The 17,461-nt window shown below is 40.6% G+C and overlaps 1 protein-coding gene across 7 annotated transcripts in view; it reads right to left on the reverse strand.

Moving 5' to 3' along the window:
- Nucleotides 1-3,506: 3,506 nt before the first annotated feature.
- Elf2 (E74 like ETS transcription factor 2) overlaps nucleotides 3,507-17,461 on the reverse strand; it is an 82,436-nt gene continuing 68,481 nt past the window's right edge. For 4 of the 7 annotated variants that reach the window (XM_051176898.1, XM_051176899.1, XM_051176902.1 and 1 more), the window contains 5 exons: nucleotides 16,226-16,399; nucleotides 12,776-12,862; nucleotides 7,788-7,980; nucleotides 5,969-6,316; nucleotides 3,507-5,271 (listed from right to left, as the gene is read on the reverse strand). In XM_051176898.1, the coding sequence (XP_051032855.1) occupies nucleotides 4,647-5,271; nucleotides 5,969-6,316; nucleotides 7,788-7,980; nucleotides 12,776-12,862; nucleotides 16,226-16,399 (1,427 nt within the window). In that variant the 3' untranslated portion in view covers nucleotides 3,507-4,646. The remainder of the gene's footprint in view (nucleotides 5,272-5,968; nucleotides 6,317-7,787; nucleotides 7,981-12,775; nucleotides 12,863-16,225; nucleotides 16,400-17,461) is intronic. The other 3 variants (XM_051176900.1, XM_051176905.1, XM_051176904.1) reach the window with 1 other exon arrangement.

Here is a 17,461-nt window from a genome sequence, read left to right on the forward strand (position 1 = left end):
GGTAGTACCCTAGGAAAGTAGAGGTAGAAGGATCAATTGTTCATGGTCATTCTCAACTATAAAGCAAGTTCAAGGCCAGCCAAGGATATAGAAACCCTGTTTCAAAAGCCAAAGTAAGTAGTTTCCAACAGATTTGCATTGTCAGAGGCTCAACCACTAGTAATGTCCTTGTGCCTTACCCCTTACTTACTGTCTTTGGCCTATTTGCTTTTTTCCCTCCTTTCCTTAACTCCACCTTTTTTAAGGCACTCTTGCTTTGTTGCCCAGCTTGGTACTAACTATGCTTGTAGCCCAAGTTTATAGCAGTGCTCCTACCTCATTGTCCCAAGGAAGTTACTTCCTCTTCCTAAGAACACTTGCTCTTTCTAGCTCCCCTTTGCAACCGGCCTTAGAACTTTTCAGGTCTTGGCCTCACTCAAGCAGACCTTTTTCTAAGTAAGATGTCCAAGCCCACTTCAGGGGATTTTTATTTTGATGTGTCTTAATTCCAGCCCTATAAGAAAATAGGTGGAGGAGATGCCATGGATAGAATGGCTTAATGAGGAAATGTGTGCCTGGGATAGTTGGGACACTAGCCAAGAAAGTAAGAGGCCATTGAATATAAAGCAATCACAATGGTGTATGAAATTCACATGTCCCTTTATTTTGGCTTTTTGGGCCCACTTTAGCCCAAGCTGACCTCAACTCTAGCTTCCTGAAATCTCAGCATTCCAGAGGCTGGGGGAAGAGGATAATGAGTTTTCTGACACCCTGAACTACATAGACCTTATCAGAGGAAAGGCATACAAAACATAGCCTCAGTAGACCTGGAGGATAACTAGATGTGAATGGAGTGACAAGGGGTCCCTGAGACAGCATACAGACTCCTGGTAAAAGCTATGGCCTATTAATAATACTAAAGGGAACAATTTAATCCAGCACTCAGGAAGAACTGTGATGTGGCAATTAAAGTGACCTAAGATTTAGAGTCAAAATCTAGACCACAATTTGGTAGAAAAAAACAAGGCAGCTATCTGAAGAATAGCTGTTATAATGAAACCCCCTTAAACATTCAATAGTGTTTGCTTGTATATTAGACATTAACTTCTTCCAATCTCTGGAAACCAAAAGAGGGGAAAAAAAAAAAAAAAATTAGAGGAGCCATTTAGGCTGGGAATAAGCCAAGCATATCATGGAAAGCCAAATTGAGTTTGAGAAGCAAACTCAGGCACAAGATAGGGCAAGAGGAAGTTGAAGTAAGAGGCTGGACAGAAGGCTCACAGGCTGAGAGCATTTGCTGCTCCTGCAAAGGACCCAGGATTTGAGTTTTTGTTTATTGTGAGTACAACATTCTGCCTCCATGTATGTGTGCATGCCATAAGAGGGCACCAGATCTCATAGGTGGTTGTAAGCTACCATGTGGTTGCTGGGAATTGAACACAAGACCTCTGGAAAAGCAGCCAGTGCTGTTAACCACTGAGCCATCTCTCCAGCCCCCAAGGACCCAGGTTTCATTCCCAGAACCTACATGGCAACTCACAACTGTAATCCAGTTCCAGGGATTCCTACTCCCTCCTCTGGTCTCCACAGACACTGCCTGTGTGTGGCACACATACATAGATACAGGAACATAAAAATATATATATAAAAAAATAGGGCTGTTGAGATGGCTTGATAAATAAGTAAAGGTGCTTACGATTAAGCCTCATGACTTGTTCTATCCTGAGGACTCATGGTAGGAGGAGTGACTTCTATGTCTGATTTGGAAACTGGGCTACTGGTGAACCTCAGTGAGCACTGCAGGCTCCCTATTTAAAAACAAATGGTCTAGGGGCTGGAGAGATAGCTTAGAGGTTAGGAACACTGGCTGTTCTTCCTGGGGTCCTAAGTTCAAGTCCCAGGCCCACATGGTGGCTCACAACCATCTATAATGAGATCTGGTGCCCTCTTCTGACCTGCAGGTAGAACACTATACATAAAAGTAAATTTTGAAAGAAATGGAGAAATACTGAATGACCAGCTGGACCAAGAGTATGTGAGGGGAAAATGATCAGTTAAGGATGTTTGCTGAAGTGAGATCTCTGTAGCAAAGGATCCAGCCTAGAGGTAGGTTTCCAGATCATCTGGAGAAGTGACTGAAGGCTGAATTGCTACTGGAAAGTGATTTAAGGACTAAACACAAGCTATTCGTCCTGCACAAAGGCTGGAGACTCTGGGAAATGCAATCAAGCCATTGTTTCTGTGGCTTTTCTCCAAAAATGCTGGACACAACTGTAACCTCATTATGTTGACTTACTGCTCTGAAAGGAGTTCAGAAGCTGTAGTTACATTTGCAAGTTTAGGTTTTAGATGTTTACCTGAAACTTTTTCTGTTGCTTTTAGAAGACAGTTCAAACTAAAAACACAGAAAGCATGTTACAATTGAGCTGTTAAGACTCTTAGCAAAAGTAACCAAACTCTGGATATGCTCTATCTAGTCATGCACAGCCTTTTGAGTTTTATGGACAATCTAGCCAAAAGTTAACTGTACAGTATTGATTTGAAAGATGAAATATTTAGCGTAGATTATGAGGTTAACTCTCAATGGGATAAGGAATCAACAATCTAGACTCTTACTTTTAAAAGTACCATTGGGCAAGTTTGTGGGTTAGAAAAGAGATGTGGCCAGGAGAGATGGATTAGCAGGTTAAGAGTGCTGGCTGCTCTTCCAGAGGACCAGGTTCAAAATCCAAAGGGCAGTTCATAACTATCTAGAATTCCAGTCGCAGTGGATTGGACACACTCTTCTGGCCTCCTGGGGCACCAGTACAGTGTTAGTGTACAAAGCCAGACATGCAGACAAAACACCCACACACAATATTTTTTTAATCAATTTAGTTTTTTTTTTTAAAAAAAAAAAAAAAAAGGTTAGAAAGGAAACTTTATAAAAAAAAAAATCTTTGCTGATATAAGTAGCATCGTGTTAAATATACAAAGGCCAAAAAATATTAAACAGTTCATCTAATTATCTAAAAAGATAGACAACTTTATTTGTGGAAGAAAAAACCAAGATGTAGAGGACCTAATTATGTACAACACTAAAGGATGTGTGTGATTGTCTGGTGCCTCAGCCTTCATCTGTAAGGGCTAGATTTACTTTCTACCCATAAAAAGGTCTGATGGAGACGCAAACCATGTGACTGAAAGTGACTGTGTATGTGTGAGGTGCCAGGACAAACCCAGGAGCTGCAAATGCCAGGCAAGCAGTCCACCACTAGTGCCCAAAGTGCTTCATGTATGTAAATCCATCAAGTATGGCCAACTAAAACACGCCATTTGTTAAGTAGGCAATTATAGTTATAAAGGAAATATAGTTATAAAGGAAATGTGCAGGAAGTTACCAATATTAGTATAATGGGACAAAACCAGAGTAGCATTTCTTTATGTAGTAAGAAAACACCAGACTTCTTCTATTTCTTAACTAAAACAACATCCTATATTGGCTTTAGAGTATTTTGAAAAATATCACCAGAGACCAAACCACAAGATAAATTTCACTTCTATATTTCAGAAAACCTACTTGAATACACTTTGAAACAAGAGTACAACAAAATAGAATATACTTCAAATGTTGAATATACAAACTATTATAGTTCAAATCTGAACACTGGTACTTTCCCTCTTAAACGGCAACTAAAAAAGAAAAAGAGAAAAGGAGGAAAGAAGGAAAAAGAAAACAAACACCAGGTATTAGAGCTACCTGACGAGTTCATGCTGAGCCTGAATCAAAATGACAGGAGAACTGATACTCATGAGTCTGCAAGACGCCAGGGCTGACTTGAGCGACATAGGTATGTTACAGTGAAGGGCCAGAGCCAACAGTTAATTTCTTCACAATTAAGAAACCAACAGGCTTAAACTACCATATAAAATGTTACATGTAAATTCTATAACAATACTGTGCTAGGTACAAGATTTTTAAAATTTTTTTCCTTTAATAAAAAAGCTTTACACAAACAAGCCATTAGCTTATTTCAAGAAAGAAAACTGAAAATTAGTCTAAGGCCTTTGTTTTAAAACAGCTTAAGCTATATGATATATACATACATAAATGTATATATATATATATATATTCAAAAACAAAAAAATAAAACAAGAAAACACACTAGATCTTTTTGCTATCCTCTTCTGGAGCTTTTGGATCCACTCAGTTCACATTCTAGAATACCTATATTAGCAGAGTCTTCACATAGCACCAGTTAAGTGAGTACTGTGCAAACACAGTAATAATTGCTGGTATGCATATAAAATGCATCAAAAATTGCTATATGTAACAATGAATGAGATCACCCATCCCAATCCCGCCCCACTGAAAACTATGTAACCTCTTACAGGTGTTAGTGTTCCAACTCTTAGTGTAACTTGATATTGTAGTGGGCTGCTTGGTCCCTTTCAGTCTATTTTCTTGAGGGTTCAGTCGTTGCTAGTCTAAGAGGCAGTTTTCTGTCAGCATCTCAATGTGTAGTTCACTTCCCACTGAAACATGGGATAGGTAATTATTTCCAGTAAGTCTGATTGCTTTCTTATATGCACAACTGTTTAAAAGTCCTCTGGCTTGTCTTGATGACTTCCCTTGCAAATGTTTGTCAGTACAACACTAACAGTCTGAAGTCCGTGGCAGAGCTCATTTATTTCTCACATGTCACTAGTCCCTCAGTTTTCATAGTCACAGGAAGGGCAATAGCAGAAGGCGCACTGACAACCACTACATGGGTTACTGTCTTATTTCCATCTGCTCCCTTTTCTTCTACCAGCTGCAAAGTTTTCACATCGTGTTCCTGCTTTTTTGCCACTGCTTCTGATTTAACCTCTGGCCCTTTAATGACCGCACTGATAACTCGAGGAGGAGTCTGGCCAGAAGCCTGTTGAGCAGGCACAGATAGTCTCATTACAGGAGTACCGTGGGCTATTGAAACGGGGGTAAGTGCTCTCACAGCCAGGGGGGTTCCAACAATGTTAATGCTTCCTGATCCAGTCAGATTTGACTTTGTCTGCAGTTGACACTGTGCAAGCTGTGTAGCAGGGATGGTGATGATTTTGGCAGGCTGCATGGTGATTTTGTCTCCATTCTCAGCAGAGGCTGGCACCACAGTCGGGATCGTCTGAATGACTACTTTTGGCGAGCTGGCTGTAGTTGGACTGGTGCTGGTTATTAACGGTGCACCTGCATTGACTGACTGAACTGCCACAGTTGAAATCTTCTGACCCAGTGATGTCATTACCACAGGAACTTGCATTGCCACACGAACTGTCCTGGTAGATAAAAACAAAGAAGTCGGTTATATTCAATAGTAAGTAAGAAATGAAGTCTCATCTTAAAAAGTAAATACAAATCAAATGTGTAGTAAAACTAGTGCCCCCCAACTTTGACAGTTGTAGTGAAGTTTAGAAAAAAAAATATCCTGCTCCTACTGGGGATCGGATCTGGTGTGTCCTACATGCTAGTCAAGTGTCCTACCACTGAACTATATCCCCAGTTTTTTTGAGGCAGGGTCACTGCTAGCTTAGAACTCACTTTGTAGCACAGGCAGGCCTTGAACTTGATTCTCCTGTCTCGGCCTCCACAGTACTTAGGACTACAGATGTGTTCTACGATGTATAGCTAAAAGTGTATTTTTTTTTTAAAAAAATCTAGCATTTTAAACAATTTTTAAAAAAAAATTTTATGTGCACTGGTGTTTTGCCTGCATGTGTCTCTTGTGTGAGGGTGTCGGATTCTCTGGAACTGGAGTTACAGTCATGAGCTACCATGTGGGTGCTGGGAACTGAACCCAGGTCCTCTGGAAGAATAGACAATGCTCTTAGCCACTGAACCACCTCTCCAACCCCTAAGATGAATTTTTGAAGTGTACATACAATGTTGGCTAATATTGATTAAACAAGGACAGTTCATTTGTTGCAAGGAACATTTAAAACACAAAACACTATGCCAGTTAACCACCTCCCTCACCTTGGAGCTGCTGCGGCTGGCACAGATGCCGTGGTGGTAGGAGACCTGGATGAAGCGTCATGAGCAGGGGAAGTGAGATTTACAACTCTAGCCACACCCTTCTCTGCTCTGGAGCAGTTTACAGATGAGTTTTTTCCACCACGAACAGAAGTCGCTGCTTTGAGGAGGCTTTCTGCAGACAATGACACTCGTTCTAATGACTTTTCATCAGCGGCCGCTGCCAAGTCTTCACTGCAGGGTTCGCTTTTGTCATCATCAATGACCACTATGTTTTTGGGCATATCCTTGAACTGATATACAAGCCTCTGTCCTTCAACCTTTGCAAGAATCCCCCTTTGGTAGTAGTATCTGTGAGGGGAAAAATGACTTAAATTGTCAAATGTCAAATCGCCTTCCTGATTAAAAAAAAAACACACACACACAAATACTGACAGACAAGATAATGATTTATTCCTGTAGATGAGCTCTTCTGCTTGAACTACTCATAAGATTATAGATTTAGTGTGGAAGTGAAGTTGGTGTGTCATGACACAGGCCTGTGGTGGTTAATGCTGTCAATTTGACAAGATCTAGAAGCACTGAGGAGCTAACTTGCTCGTTTAGCTAGATTCAGTTTGTTAGACCCAACACCATTGTGGGGTGGCACTGTCACAGGACCCAGAGTCTCAGACCAAACTCAAAGGAGAAAGCAAGGTAAGAAGCAGCATTCATCTCTGTTGTCTAGCTGAAGGTGATGTGAGTCCTAGCACTATGAATTCTCCACCCTCCCTAGAGTTCTTTTGTTACATCAATGAGAAGTAGCTACTGCAGATCTCTAACCTTGATATGTACAATGAAGTGGCACTGAGGACTGAACCTAGAGACTCACTACTAAGAGGAAAGGGCTCTACCACCCAGCTTTATCTCCAGCATCCCACCAGCTCTATTTAGATAGACCAGGCTAGCCTCCACCTCTATACTGATCCTTTTCTTCTCCACTTCCCAAGTGATGAGATCATAGTATGTCTGCCATGTACACCTTGTTCTCTCTTTAGAAAAGCTTAGCCTAAACCCAGGACACTTTATTGACACCACAAAGAACTCACACTACAAAAACAATCTGTCTTTATATGGAAAGCCACCTCACCCACATTTAGTAGAGAGGCAAACTGTGGAATATGTAAACAGTGTTACATTAAACATGATGTAGGAGTGGCTTGTGCCTAAAATCCCAATACTGAGAAACTAAGGTAGAAGAAATGATGCAAGTTCCAAGCCAGGTTGACTATATAAGCTCCAGGCCAGCCTGGGCTGTAGCTGTCTCAAATAAATAAAAACTATAATGTATACATTGGGGAGTTAATGGATTTCTCATACTGACCAAACACAACAAAAATTTACAACATTTGCAGTAACTAAAAGCAAATTAATGATGGACAATGTATTTCATTAATAGTGTTTCTTATAGGATCTCATCATAGCCCAGGATGGCTTCAAACTTCCTCTGTAAAGGCACACAACTTTGAACCTCTTATTCTCCTGTCTTCAGTTCCCAAGCAGTAGGGCTGCAAGGCATATGCCACTATATCCAGTCTGGGTTTAATGTTTTAAAAGGCCTACAATGTAACTATTTCTATTCCACAACAGTCCTACATGAAGAATCAATTTTCAATAAATATGGATTTTCCAATATTGCAATTTTATGCAATATTATAAACCAAACTTCTCTTGCCCCATCTATTTCCAAACCTAAGAAATTCTTCTAGTTTGTTCACCCAACTTTAACAACTAACAGACAATCTAAATAGACATGTAAAAGCTAGTCCATGTTTGTTCTTACCTCAAAGCTCGCCCCATAGTTTCATAGTTCATATCGGGTTTGTTCTTATGCTTTCCCCAAAGCTTCGAGACAGCCTTTGAATCCACAAGTTTGAATATGCCCTTTTCTCTCTGAGTCCATTTAATATACCTGGGACACGTATTTTTATCTTGAAGTAGATCTAAAAGAAACTCCCACAGATAGGTTGTGTTTCCTTTTAAAACAAAGCAAAAACAATGACAGGCATTAATTTAAAATCCATTAATGATTAATCACAAGTAAAATATCCTTGTTTATATTAAAAATTCTAAATATACTTCATTGCTGTTTATTTTTGAGACAAGATATCATTATGCAGCCCTTCAAACTTATATATAGATAAAGCTACTCTCAAATTCAAGGCCTGTGCCTCCCTCCCAAATGCTAGGATTAAAGACATGCACTATGCCTAGACAACATGCATGTTCTTACAAATCTCTGCTTTTCCACAAAGAAGGTGATAGAGGCCCTAGATTCTATACTGTCGTGTGTCTGTATCCAAGGCTTCAGGTTCAGTAAAAGCAACAGCATAATGTTTAGTGTAATACATTGCTCACCTGGATTACACAGAATCAAATTTATTAGAAGGATCTGAACTCTGAATAATCTGGACATATTTGATATTCTCCCCCAAGTCCCTTAAAACTCATCAGAAGGCACTAACCAGCTTTGCTGTTGTTGGTGCTAGGGCAGTCTCAGCCCAGCTGGCCCTGGACTACTGACCCTCCAGCCTCCACAATGCTTGGCACATCATAAGGATCTTTTCATAATACTTTTCTATGATTAACCAGCAGGCCTGAACTGTACTGTACTTGTCTATACGCTGCCCCAATCCTTGAAGAACTCATATGATCTCTGAACTGGTAAGAAATATAGATTGGACCACCATGTAATTTACTGTACTCTAACCAGATTTTTAAAAAAAAGTCTCATATTTCTATAGTGTACCCAGTGCAGTGAATATAACATATTGAATCACTTCATTATATAAAGAAGTCTGCTCTATGTGTACACTGCAGTCCTAAGAGGCATGTTCCTAGAAATGAGTAAGAGGATGAACCACTGAACTGGATACATATTTGTACAAGCTAACTCTAACATTAATCCTGGATCGCTGCCAGCAACATCAAAAATGATGGAACACTGAGATATTTCTGTAAAACAAAATGTCTACACTTGAGGCTGGAGAGATGGCTCAGTGGTTACAGGCTCATACTCTTTCTCAGAGGACCACAGTTTGGACCCTAGCACCCATACCAGGCAGCGCAAAAAATACCTACAAGCTCTAGCTCTGTGAGCCTCTGACACCTCTGGCCTCCACAGGTACCTGCACTAACATGCACATTCCTACAGGTATATGCACACATAAATTTTAAAAAAACTAGCATCTACATGTATCTATCACTTAAATGCAGTAAAGGATAAGCTAGAGAAGATCTGATCTCTGCCTCAAGGAATTAACAGTTTGCGGATGGGAGTAGATGGCAAGATAGACAACAATGTAAGATGTATCGCAGGGCAATGTGAAACTATGTCTCAAAAAAAAAAAAAAAAAAAATCAGAGAAAACTTAACAGGAATGGTGTGTCTTAGAAAACAGCTGACATATGCATCAAAGAAAAATTTGGCAAGTACAATAAATAACTTAATCCCAAAAGGAAAATTATATTTATTATTCATTTCCCTTGGAAAGGAGGCCCAGAACCAGTACTTTACAAGCTGTTTTCTTTTTCTCCCTGCAGACACTAGGAACAGGGATCCTTATATTGATGAAGACTCCTGAGTAGGCAATAATACATTCGCTCCCACCCAGTCCAAAACACCTCTGCTAACAATCCCTTGATAGATATTTGAATGCAGAGCGAAGCTTCAGGAGAGGCTTTCACACCAAACCCATTGCAGCCCCATCTTCAACTCAAACACTGGCATTTCATTTCCATTCATAACTCCCTTCAAAGCCAACAGACTCATTAACAGCTCACAGCTGAACACAGTATGCACCTCTTGGCCAAAAAAAGACCAACCACTCAGTACCACCTCATCATCTCCGAAGCAGCAATGCACCCCCATCAATACCTAAGAGTTCTTGACCCTTGCACATCAAAATATGCAGCTGGGGCACTCTTTTACAAGCAGGGCTATGAGAGCCTGTGATGAGACCCAGGAAAAGTAAGCATAGATTTAATTATCTCATTTATATATTTATTGTAGTCCTGACTGTCCTGGAACTTGCTATATAGCCCAGACTAGTCTTGAACTCAGAGATCTGGCTGTCTCTGCCTTCCCACACTGTATAGATTTTATTCATGAAGAATTTTATTTTTTACTACCCATCAAGAATTTAAATTATTCTGTCTGTTGAATTAATTAGACTCGTCAACATTTGTAGGGTTATCTTTACTCTGTTCAAGTTCTCATTCCCAACTTAATAATTTTGTTTTAAGGAAAGCAAAGTTCAAACATGGAAGCTTTCATGGCTCTCCTGCCTGTGACAGACACTGATGGGAGATGTCATTCTGTAAATATGTTTCTCTTATTGGTTAATGAATAAAGCACTGTTGGCCAATAGGAAAGGAAGATAGATGGGACTAGGAGACAAGGAGGATTCCTAAAGGAGGGAGGAGATCCAAGATGGAGCACAGAGAGAGAAGAACGCCAGCCCCTCTCTCCGGTAAGATAAGATCACGTGGAAGTACTTAACATTAATAGAAATGGGTTAATAATTAAGACAGAGCTAGCCAATAAGAAACTAGTAACAGGCCAACAGAATTATATCAAATATAGAGTCTCTGTGTATTAATTGGGGCTGGCTAGGCTTGGGAACAGACCGGCAGGGAAAACCTACTCCTAATAAGACACTTTTATCTTGAGCTTGCACAACAATGGCTAGAGTTTGAATACAGCCTTACTGTTTGTTACTTTAGAACATCTGCTTCAAGCTTAGACTAAATGTTAAGGGAAAGTGATTTAGGAGCTGAGAATGTAGCTCAGATACAGAGTGCCTGATTAGTGTGTACAAGGCCTTTAATTCCATTCCTAGCACCACCAAAAGCAAACAAAACTGGAAAACACTTGTGTATTGAGAGTTTGGCTTTCTATTTACTATTACAGAGTAACTTTAAACTTTGCATTATATTTTGGGGGGGAAGTTCTCATGGTAACCCAAACTGACCTCAAACTTTCTAGGTAGCTGAGGATGACCCTGAATCTTTGATGTTCTTGCTGGGATTACAGGCACACACTACTGTGCCTGATTTTATTCAGTGCTAGAGAATGTGTATTCTAGGTATCTGTCTACTAGGCAAGTACTCATATTGGCTGCGCTCTGTCCTTTAGCCTCTCAATATACACTGAAAGTCAAAACCCTAACACATTAGAAATATTAAGATCACCAAGGGTAGACAAGGAAATGAAAGTCTGAAACCTGTCCCAAACTGAGTCAAATGTGTAACCAAATTCCTAAGGGGGGGGGGGGGGAGATGGGTTAATAAAAAATTGAGTTTATTCTTTTCTCCTCTTGGAAATAACTAATACCAAATTTCCCTGTGGAACTTATTAGACACAATTTTCACTACGTTTACATAAAAACACTAAGACTATCAATCTATAAACATTTACTTACTAACCAATGATAATTTTTGTTTACGGGATCATCAAACACACCAAGTAAGAAAGCAGAAGGACTGGAGAGATGGCTGAATGCTCTGACTGCTTTTGTAGAAGACATGTGTTCACTGAGTTCCTAGCACCCATAACTGCTTGTAACTCCAATTCAAGGAGATCTTTAAAAAAAAAAAAAAAGTGTTGGGTGTGGTGAGGCACCCTTAATTGCAGCACTCAGGAGGCAGAGTCAGGTGGATCTAGGGCTACAACAAAGAAACCCTGTCTTGAAACAAAGAAGTATGTACCCAAAGGCCCTAGGTAACTAAAACGACAGGGCTGACTCATGACCTGAATTCAAGACAGCACCGCTAGCTCTGATTGTCACCTGACTTCCACACCCACCCAAATAAATGAGTAAGGCTCTACATGAGGAAAAGTGCTATTAAACAAACGTCCCCTAACAGTGGACCCTAAAAACAACATGGTTTGCACTGTCCTACTATAGACATTATCACTATCCCATCTCTTCAAGACACAGGTTTTGTTTTTATTTTGTTTTGTTTTTCCTTGAGACATGGTTTCTCTGTATTGTTTTGGAGCCTGTTGTGGAACTCACACTGTAGACCAGGCTTTGCCTCGAACTCATGGAGATCCACCTGTCTCTGTTTCCCAAGTGCTGGAATTAAAGGAGTATGCCAACACCACTGGGGAGACGCTGGTATTTTGATAAAAGTTTCCCATAATGCTGACCCACCCCTGATTAAGAAATACCGAGATGGTACTCCCACATGTGTATCTATTAGAAATAATTCTTCTCACAACTGCAAAAGTGTCACAAACACAAAAGTGTCTTATTTCCTGGCCATCACAGAGCCCTCATCTAGTAGCTGATGGAAACAGAAGCAGGCACCCACAGCTAAACACTGAGCCAAACTCCTGGAATCCAGTTGCAGAGAGGGAGGAGTGATAAGAAAAGGAATCAAGACCAGGCTACAGAAACCCAGAGACAGCTGACCTGAATAAGGGGGAGCTCATGGACCCCCAGACTGATAGCTAGCATTATATTGACTCAGACCCCCTGAATGTGGGTCTCAGTTAGAAGGCCTGGGCAGACTAAGAACCAGGATGTATCCCTAGTGCAGGAAAGGACTTTGGGAGCACATTCCCCATGGAGGGATACTCCCTTAGCCTAGAGGCAAGAAGGAGAGCCTAGTCCCTACTCCAAATGACTTGACAGATATTGATGATCTCTCCTGGAAGGCATCAACCTCCATGTGGAATGGAGGGGTATGGGATTTGGGAGGTGGGGGGCATGGGAGGGAGAGAGAATTGGGATCAATATGTCCAAAATGACCTTCCACAAATTACCTTTTCCTTCTCTGGCTTTCTTCTTGATTCCTAACTCAGGAGACCCATTGGAAACTGGTGACTGCTGGGTCTTTGGTTTACGGCCAACTGAAAAAAATAAGACAACAAAATCATTAACTGAAAATAGATATAAATACTAGACTCTAGATACTAATGTGCAGATTAAAATAGTCATTGCCAAGGACGTGTGGCACACACCTATGAAAACCTAGGAAGGAAGACTCTGAAATCAACATGGGCCAGAGTAACTTTAAAGGCCAGCCTACTCAGTGTTGTTAGACATCTAGCTTAGCAGTGGACCACTTGCCTAGCCAGCACTGCCTCCACACAAGACAACTCAATACATGTAAAAATTGCATGTAGAAAGAGCATTAAATACTTCTGGGTAGAAACCTGACTTTACAAAGTCAGTTACTTCTCTAACTTCTATTATATAGTCAGACAAGCCTCAATTTGCTACATTTTCCAACTGCTGTCCTAGAGCTCATGATGTAGACCACGCTGACCTCAAGCTCAGATACTACTGCCTCTACCTACCTCCAAGTACAGGGACCAAAGGGGTGCACCACTACACCCAGCTGCTACAAAGTTATTTAATATAGTGTTTTTATTAATTATTGAAGAACTCTATACATGCATAGAAAGTATAGTTTGCTCATAGTCTCCCTCTCTATGAGCTAAAATGAACAAAGTGTTAAACACCCATTTACATTGTGAGTCAGCAAGTTCACCAGAATTTTAAACTGAAGTGTTAAAATTTCCCCTTGTCAAGTGCAAATGTTGAAAATACTCTTCCAAATGATTATGTCTAATAAAATGCTGAATGGCCAATAGGTAGGCAGAGGAAGGGGAGGCAGGGCTGCTGGGCAAAGAGAAAAGGGGACCCAGCCAGCCAGACACAGAAGGAGGAAAGCAGAATGGACAGTATGCAGATGAGGTAAATGAGCCTAGGGTTCATAGTAATAGGAACCCTAATTAAGTCAGTCAGTCCGTCCGTCTGTCAGTCTGTCTCTGTTTAAAAATAGTCTTACATTGTACCTCAGGCTGGTCTGGCAACTCAACTTTCAGCAGTCCCATCTCAGCCTCCTATGTGCTAGGATCACAGGCGAGGACCATGTCTACTCCATTCTCTTGATGATGGCCATGCGTATAATGAAAGGAAACAGCAAATCTATCTTCACCTGCATTTCCCTAATGGCTAAAGATGTTGAAATTTTTCACATGCATGCCCTGGCTACTTGTACTTCTGAGCCATATCTGTTCATCTGCCCAGCAGTGAGTGAGTGGATTATCTGTCTTTGTGTTGTTTAATTGTTTGTCGTTCTTTATGACAAAGTTTTTTTAGTGGGTAGTGAATAACAGAATATGTTGTATTTTTAAGACATATTTAATCTGTCTAATCTCTGCTTTAAACCCAGCACTTGGATCTCTGTGAGTTCGAGGCCAGCCTGGTCTACAGAGCTAGCTCCAGAACAGCTAGGACTGTTACATACAGAAACCCTGTCTCTGTGTGTGTGTGTGTGTGTGTGTGTGTGTGTGTGTGTGTGTGTGTGTGTTGGGGGGGGATCAAATTTAACCCTTAATTTGAATAGTAAAAAAAAGAATGCACTATATTCCCACGTCCTGGTGTTGTGGCAGGTGTGCTGGCCCCTTCTGCTTTACCTACTACTAGGTTTATACTGGGATTCTTAGATATTTATGCTTGCATATCTAACATATACAGATGTTTTGCCTGAATGTATGTCTGTACACCTCTTTTCATGTCTGCTACCCAGAAGAGGTCATCAAAATCCATTAAACTAGTTAAAGGCAGTTGTACATCAGCTCTCCTGGAGATAGATTTGCAGAAAGCTGTGAGCTGTCATGTGAGTGCTGGGAATAGAGTCTAGAAAACTAAACAGTATTTTTAACTTCTGGGCCATCTATACAGTCCTCACCCTTAGTCTTTTAAGAAAGGAAATAAGACCTTTAATCCCAACACTGGGGGGGGGGGGGGTAGAAACAGGTGGTTCTCTATGAGAAGTCAGGGGAGGCAGAAGAGGATGGTATGAAGAGGTGGCAGCACAGGAAGGAGGGACGGGAAAAGCCAGGAGAGGTAGGAAGAGGAAATACAAAGGAGAACATTTTTGGCTTAAAAGAAAAAGATCCATAGTCCTTGTGAGCGTCCAACTTCATGCCCTTCAACAATCTGCCCACCTTATATCAACCACAGTCCAGGACAGACAGCCCCAGCCATGCTCAGGAGAGGTGGCCAGCACAAAACAGATCCATGGGTTTGTTGTGAGCTTTTTGCTTTGTTATTTCTTGTTTGTTTTCATTATCAGCTTTTAGTTTTTTTGTTTTTTGTTTTCTTTTAGAAAGAGAATGAAGCTGGGTTGGTAGGGAGACAGGGAGGATCTGGGAGGTGTTAGGGGAAAAAAAAATCAAAATATATTACATGGAAAAAAATTTTAATTGCCCACTAGCATGTCACACCATGGTTGGCTTGGTTTTTTAAAACACTGTCCACAAAAGGGAGAAAGCATAAGATTGTATATGTTACTTGGTAGTTGGTATTGGTGTGTGTGTGTTAATTAACAGGCTGTCTACTATGACACAAACTTGCAATCATCTCAATGCTGGGGAGACCCAGGCAGGAGAATTCAAAATTCAAGGACAACTTGAGCTAGATATAAATAAGACCTTGTCCCAAAAAATAATTCAATATCTAAAAAGTGCCAGGTGGTGAGTCATGCCTTTAATCTCATCACTTGGGAGAAAGAGGCAGGTGGATCTCTGTGAGTTCAAGGCCAGCCTGGTCTGCAGAATAAGTTCCAGGACAGCCAGGGCTGTTACCCAAAGAAGACCTATCTCAAAAAAAAAAAAAAAAAAAAAAAAAAAAATCTAAAAGGCAAGTCTGAGATAATTTGAAGGACTTTGGTTCTTTTGGGGACCCAGCCCCTGCACCCTTACAAATTAACTACAAATACCTTTTTGAGGATGTGTGGCAAGCCATACAGGGGATGGGACCCAGGGTTCTGAACATGCCAGGCAAGTACCCTATGGCTGTGACATATATATGTTTGTGTGTATGTGTATATTTTTATCTTAGGACAGTTGTCCACTGGCCTTGAACACTAGATCCTCTGCTTCAGTCTCCAATTACTGGTGATTCTAGGTCAGTATAACCAGGCTTGGCTACAAATATCTCTGAACAATATTAACATTGGAGTGCAATCTTCACATCTCAATTTGCTATATTTGAGTCTACTTAAGATAACAGGTGGTGCACACCTTTAACCCCAGTACTCAGGACAGAGGCAGGTGGATCTCTGTGAGCTCAAGACCAGCCTGGTCTACAGAGTGAGTTCCATGACAGCCAGGGCTACACAGAGAAACCCTGTCTTGAAAACGAAACGAAACAAAAAAGGTAAGATGGGAGGTTTCTCATATTTGGTAAGTATACGCAACCTTTTTTCTTTTTCATCGGCTCGTGGCTATCTGGTGAAGTAGGGACAGGTGAGGCGTCCATCGGTTCAGACTCCTCTGTTGACACCTCCACTACAGTCTCTGTAATGACGTCTGGCCTCATTGCAGCATGGATAAACTCTGGAGTTGATATACAAGGAGGGACAAACACTTCCACTATAAAAAAAAGTCAAAAAATTAAAATTCCCCACCCCGATTATAGTTTCCTATGTGGACAGTTCAATATTTAAGAGGCAAGGTTTACTGAAGAATTATTCAAAGGAAAGTGAGAACGTCTGCCTAAAGAAGTCAATTCACTGAATATCCAAAACTATCTAAAATACACAAGTAAAGAACAATCACCTTGGCAATAATGAAGTCAACCTCTTTTTCATACCTTTACATACTTTTTTAAAGATTTTTATTTTATGTGTGTGGATGTTTTGCTGGCATGTTTGTGTACTTGAGTGTTTATTGCCTCCAAAAGCCAGAAGAGGGCATCAGACCCTCTAGATTTGGAGTTACTATGTGAGTGTGAAAACCAAACCTAGGTCTTCTGTAAGAGTACACAGTGCTCTTAACCCCTGAGCCTTCTCTACAACTCCATTTCAACTTTTAATTGTACCATCATTTTACATTATTTTAACAGAGAAAAATCAAGAAAAGGTCCTTTAATAATTACATATCTACTACTAGTCATTAACTGAGAAATACAAGAAGATACAAAATTGAAAATTTTATAAATGCTGGGCGATGGTGGTGCCCATCTTCAATTCCAGCACTCAGGAGGTAGAGACAGATGTGTCTCTGTTGAGTTCGAGGCCACAACAGTTTACAGACTTCCAGGACAGCTAGGACAATTTCACAGAGAAACTCTGTCTCAAAAGACCAGATTGGTAGGTAGGTAGCCACTAAAACAGTCATATAGATTACTATTTGGTATTCTATTACATACAAAAAAGTTGCTTCAACTTCCATCACATATGCTCAAATAACCAGGATACCACATTTCTATCAAATTAAGAGATACAGATACTGTATCCTAACATGCATTAATATACTACCCAACAAAGCCACTGCTTACTTCTCATATCCTTGAAGAATGCAGTGGATTCCTTAATCCAATTAAAAAGATGGTTGCAGAGCTGGAAAAAAATGTTTAAGAGCACTGGTTGCCCTTTCAGGACTGGAATACAATTCCCAGCATCCAATAGCAGCTCACAGCCTTCTGTAACTCCA

Source organism: Phodopus roborovskii, unplaced genomic scaffold, assembly GCF_943737965.1.
Source record: "Phodopus roborovskii unplaced genomic scaffold, PHOROB, whole genome shotgun sequence".
NCBI classification, from domain to species: Eukaryota; Metazoa; Chordata; class Mammalia; order Rodentia; family Cricetidae; genus Phodopus; species Phodopus roborovskii.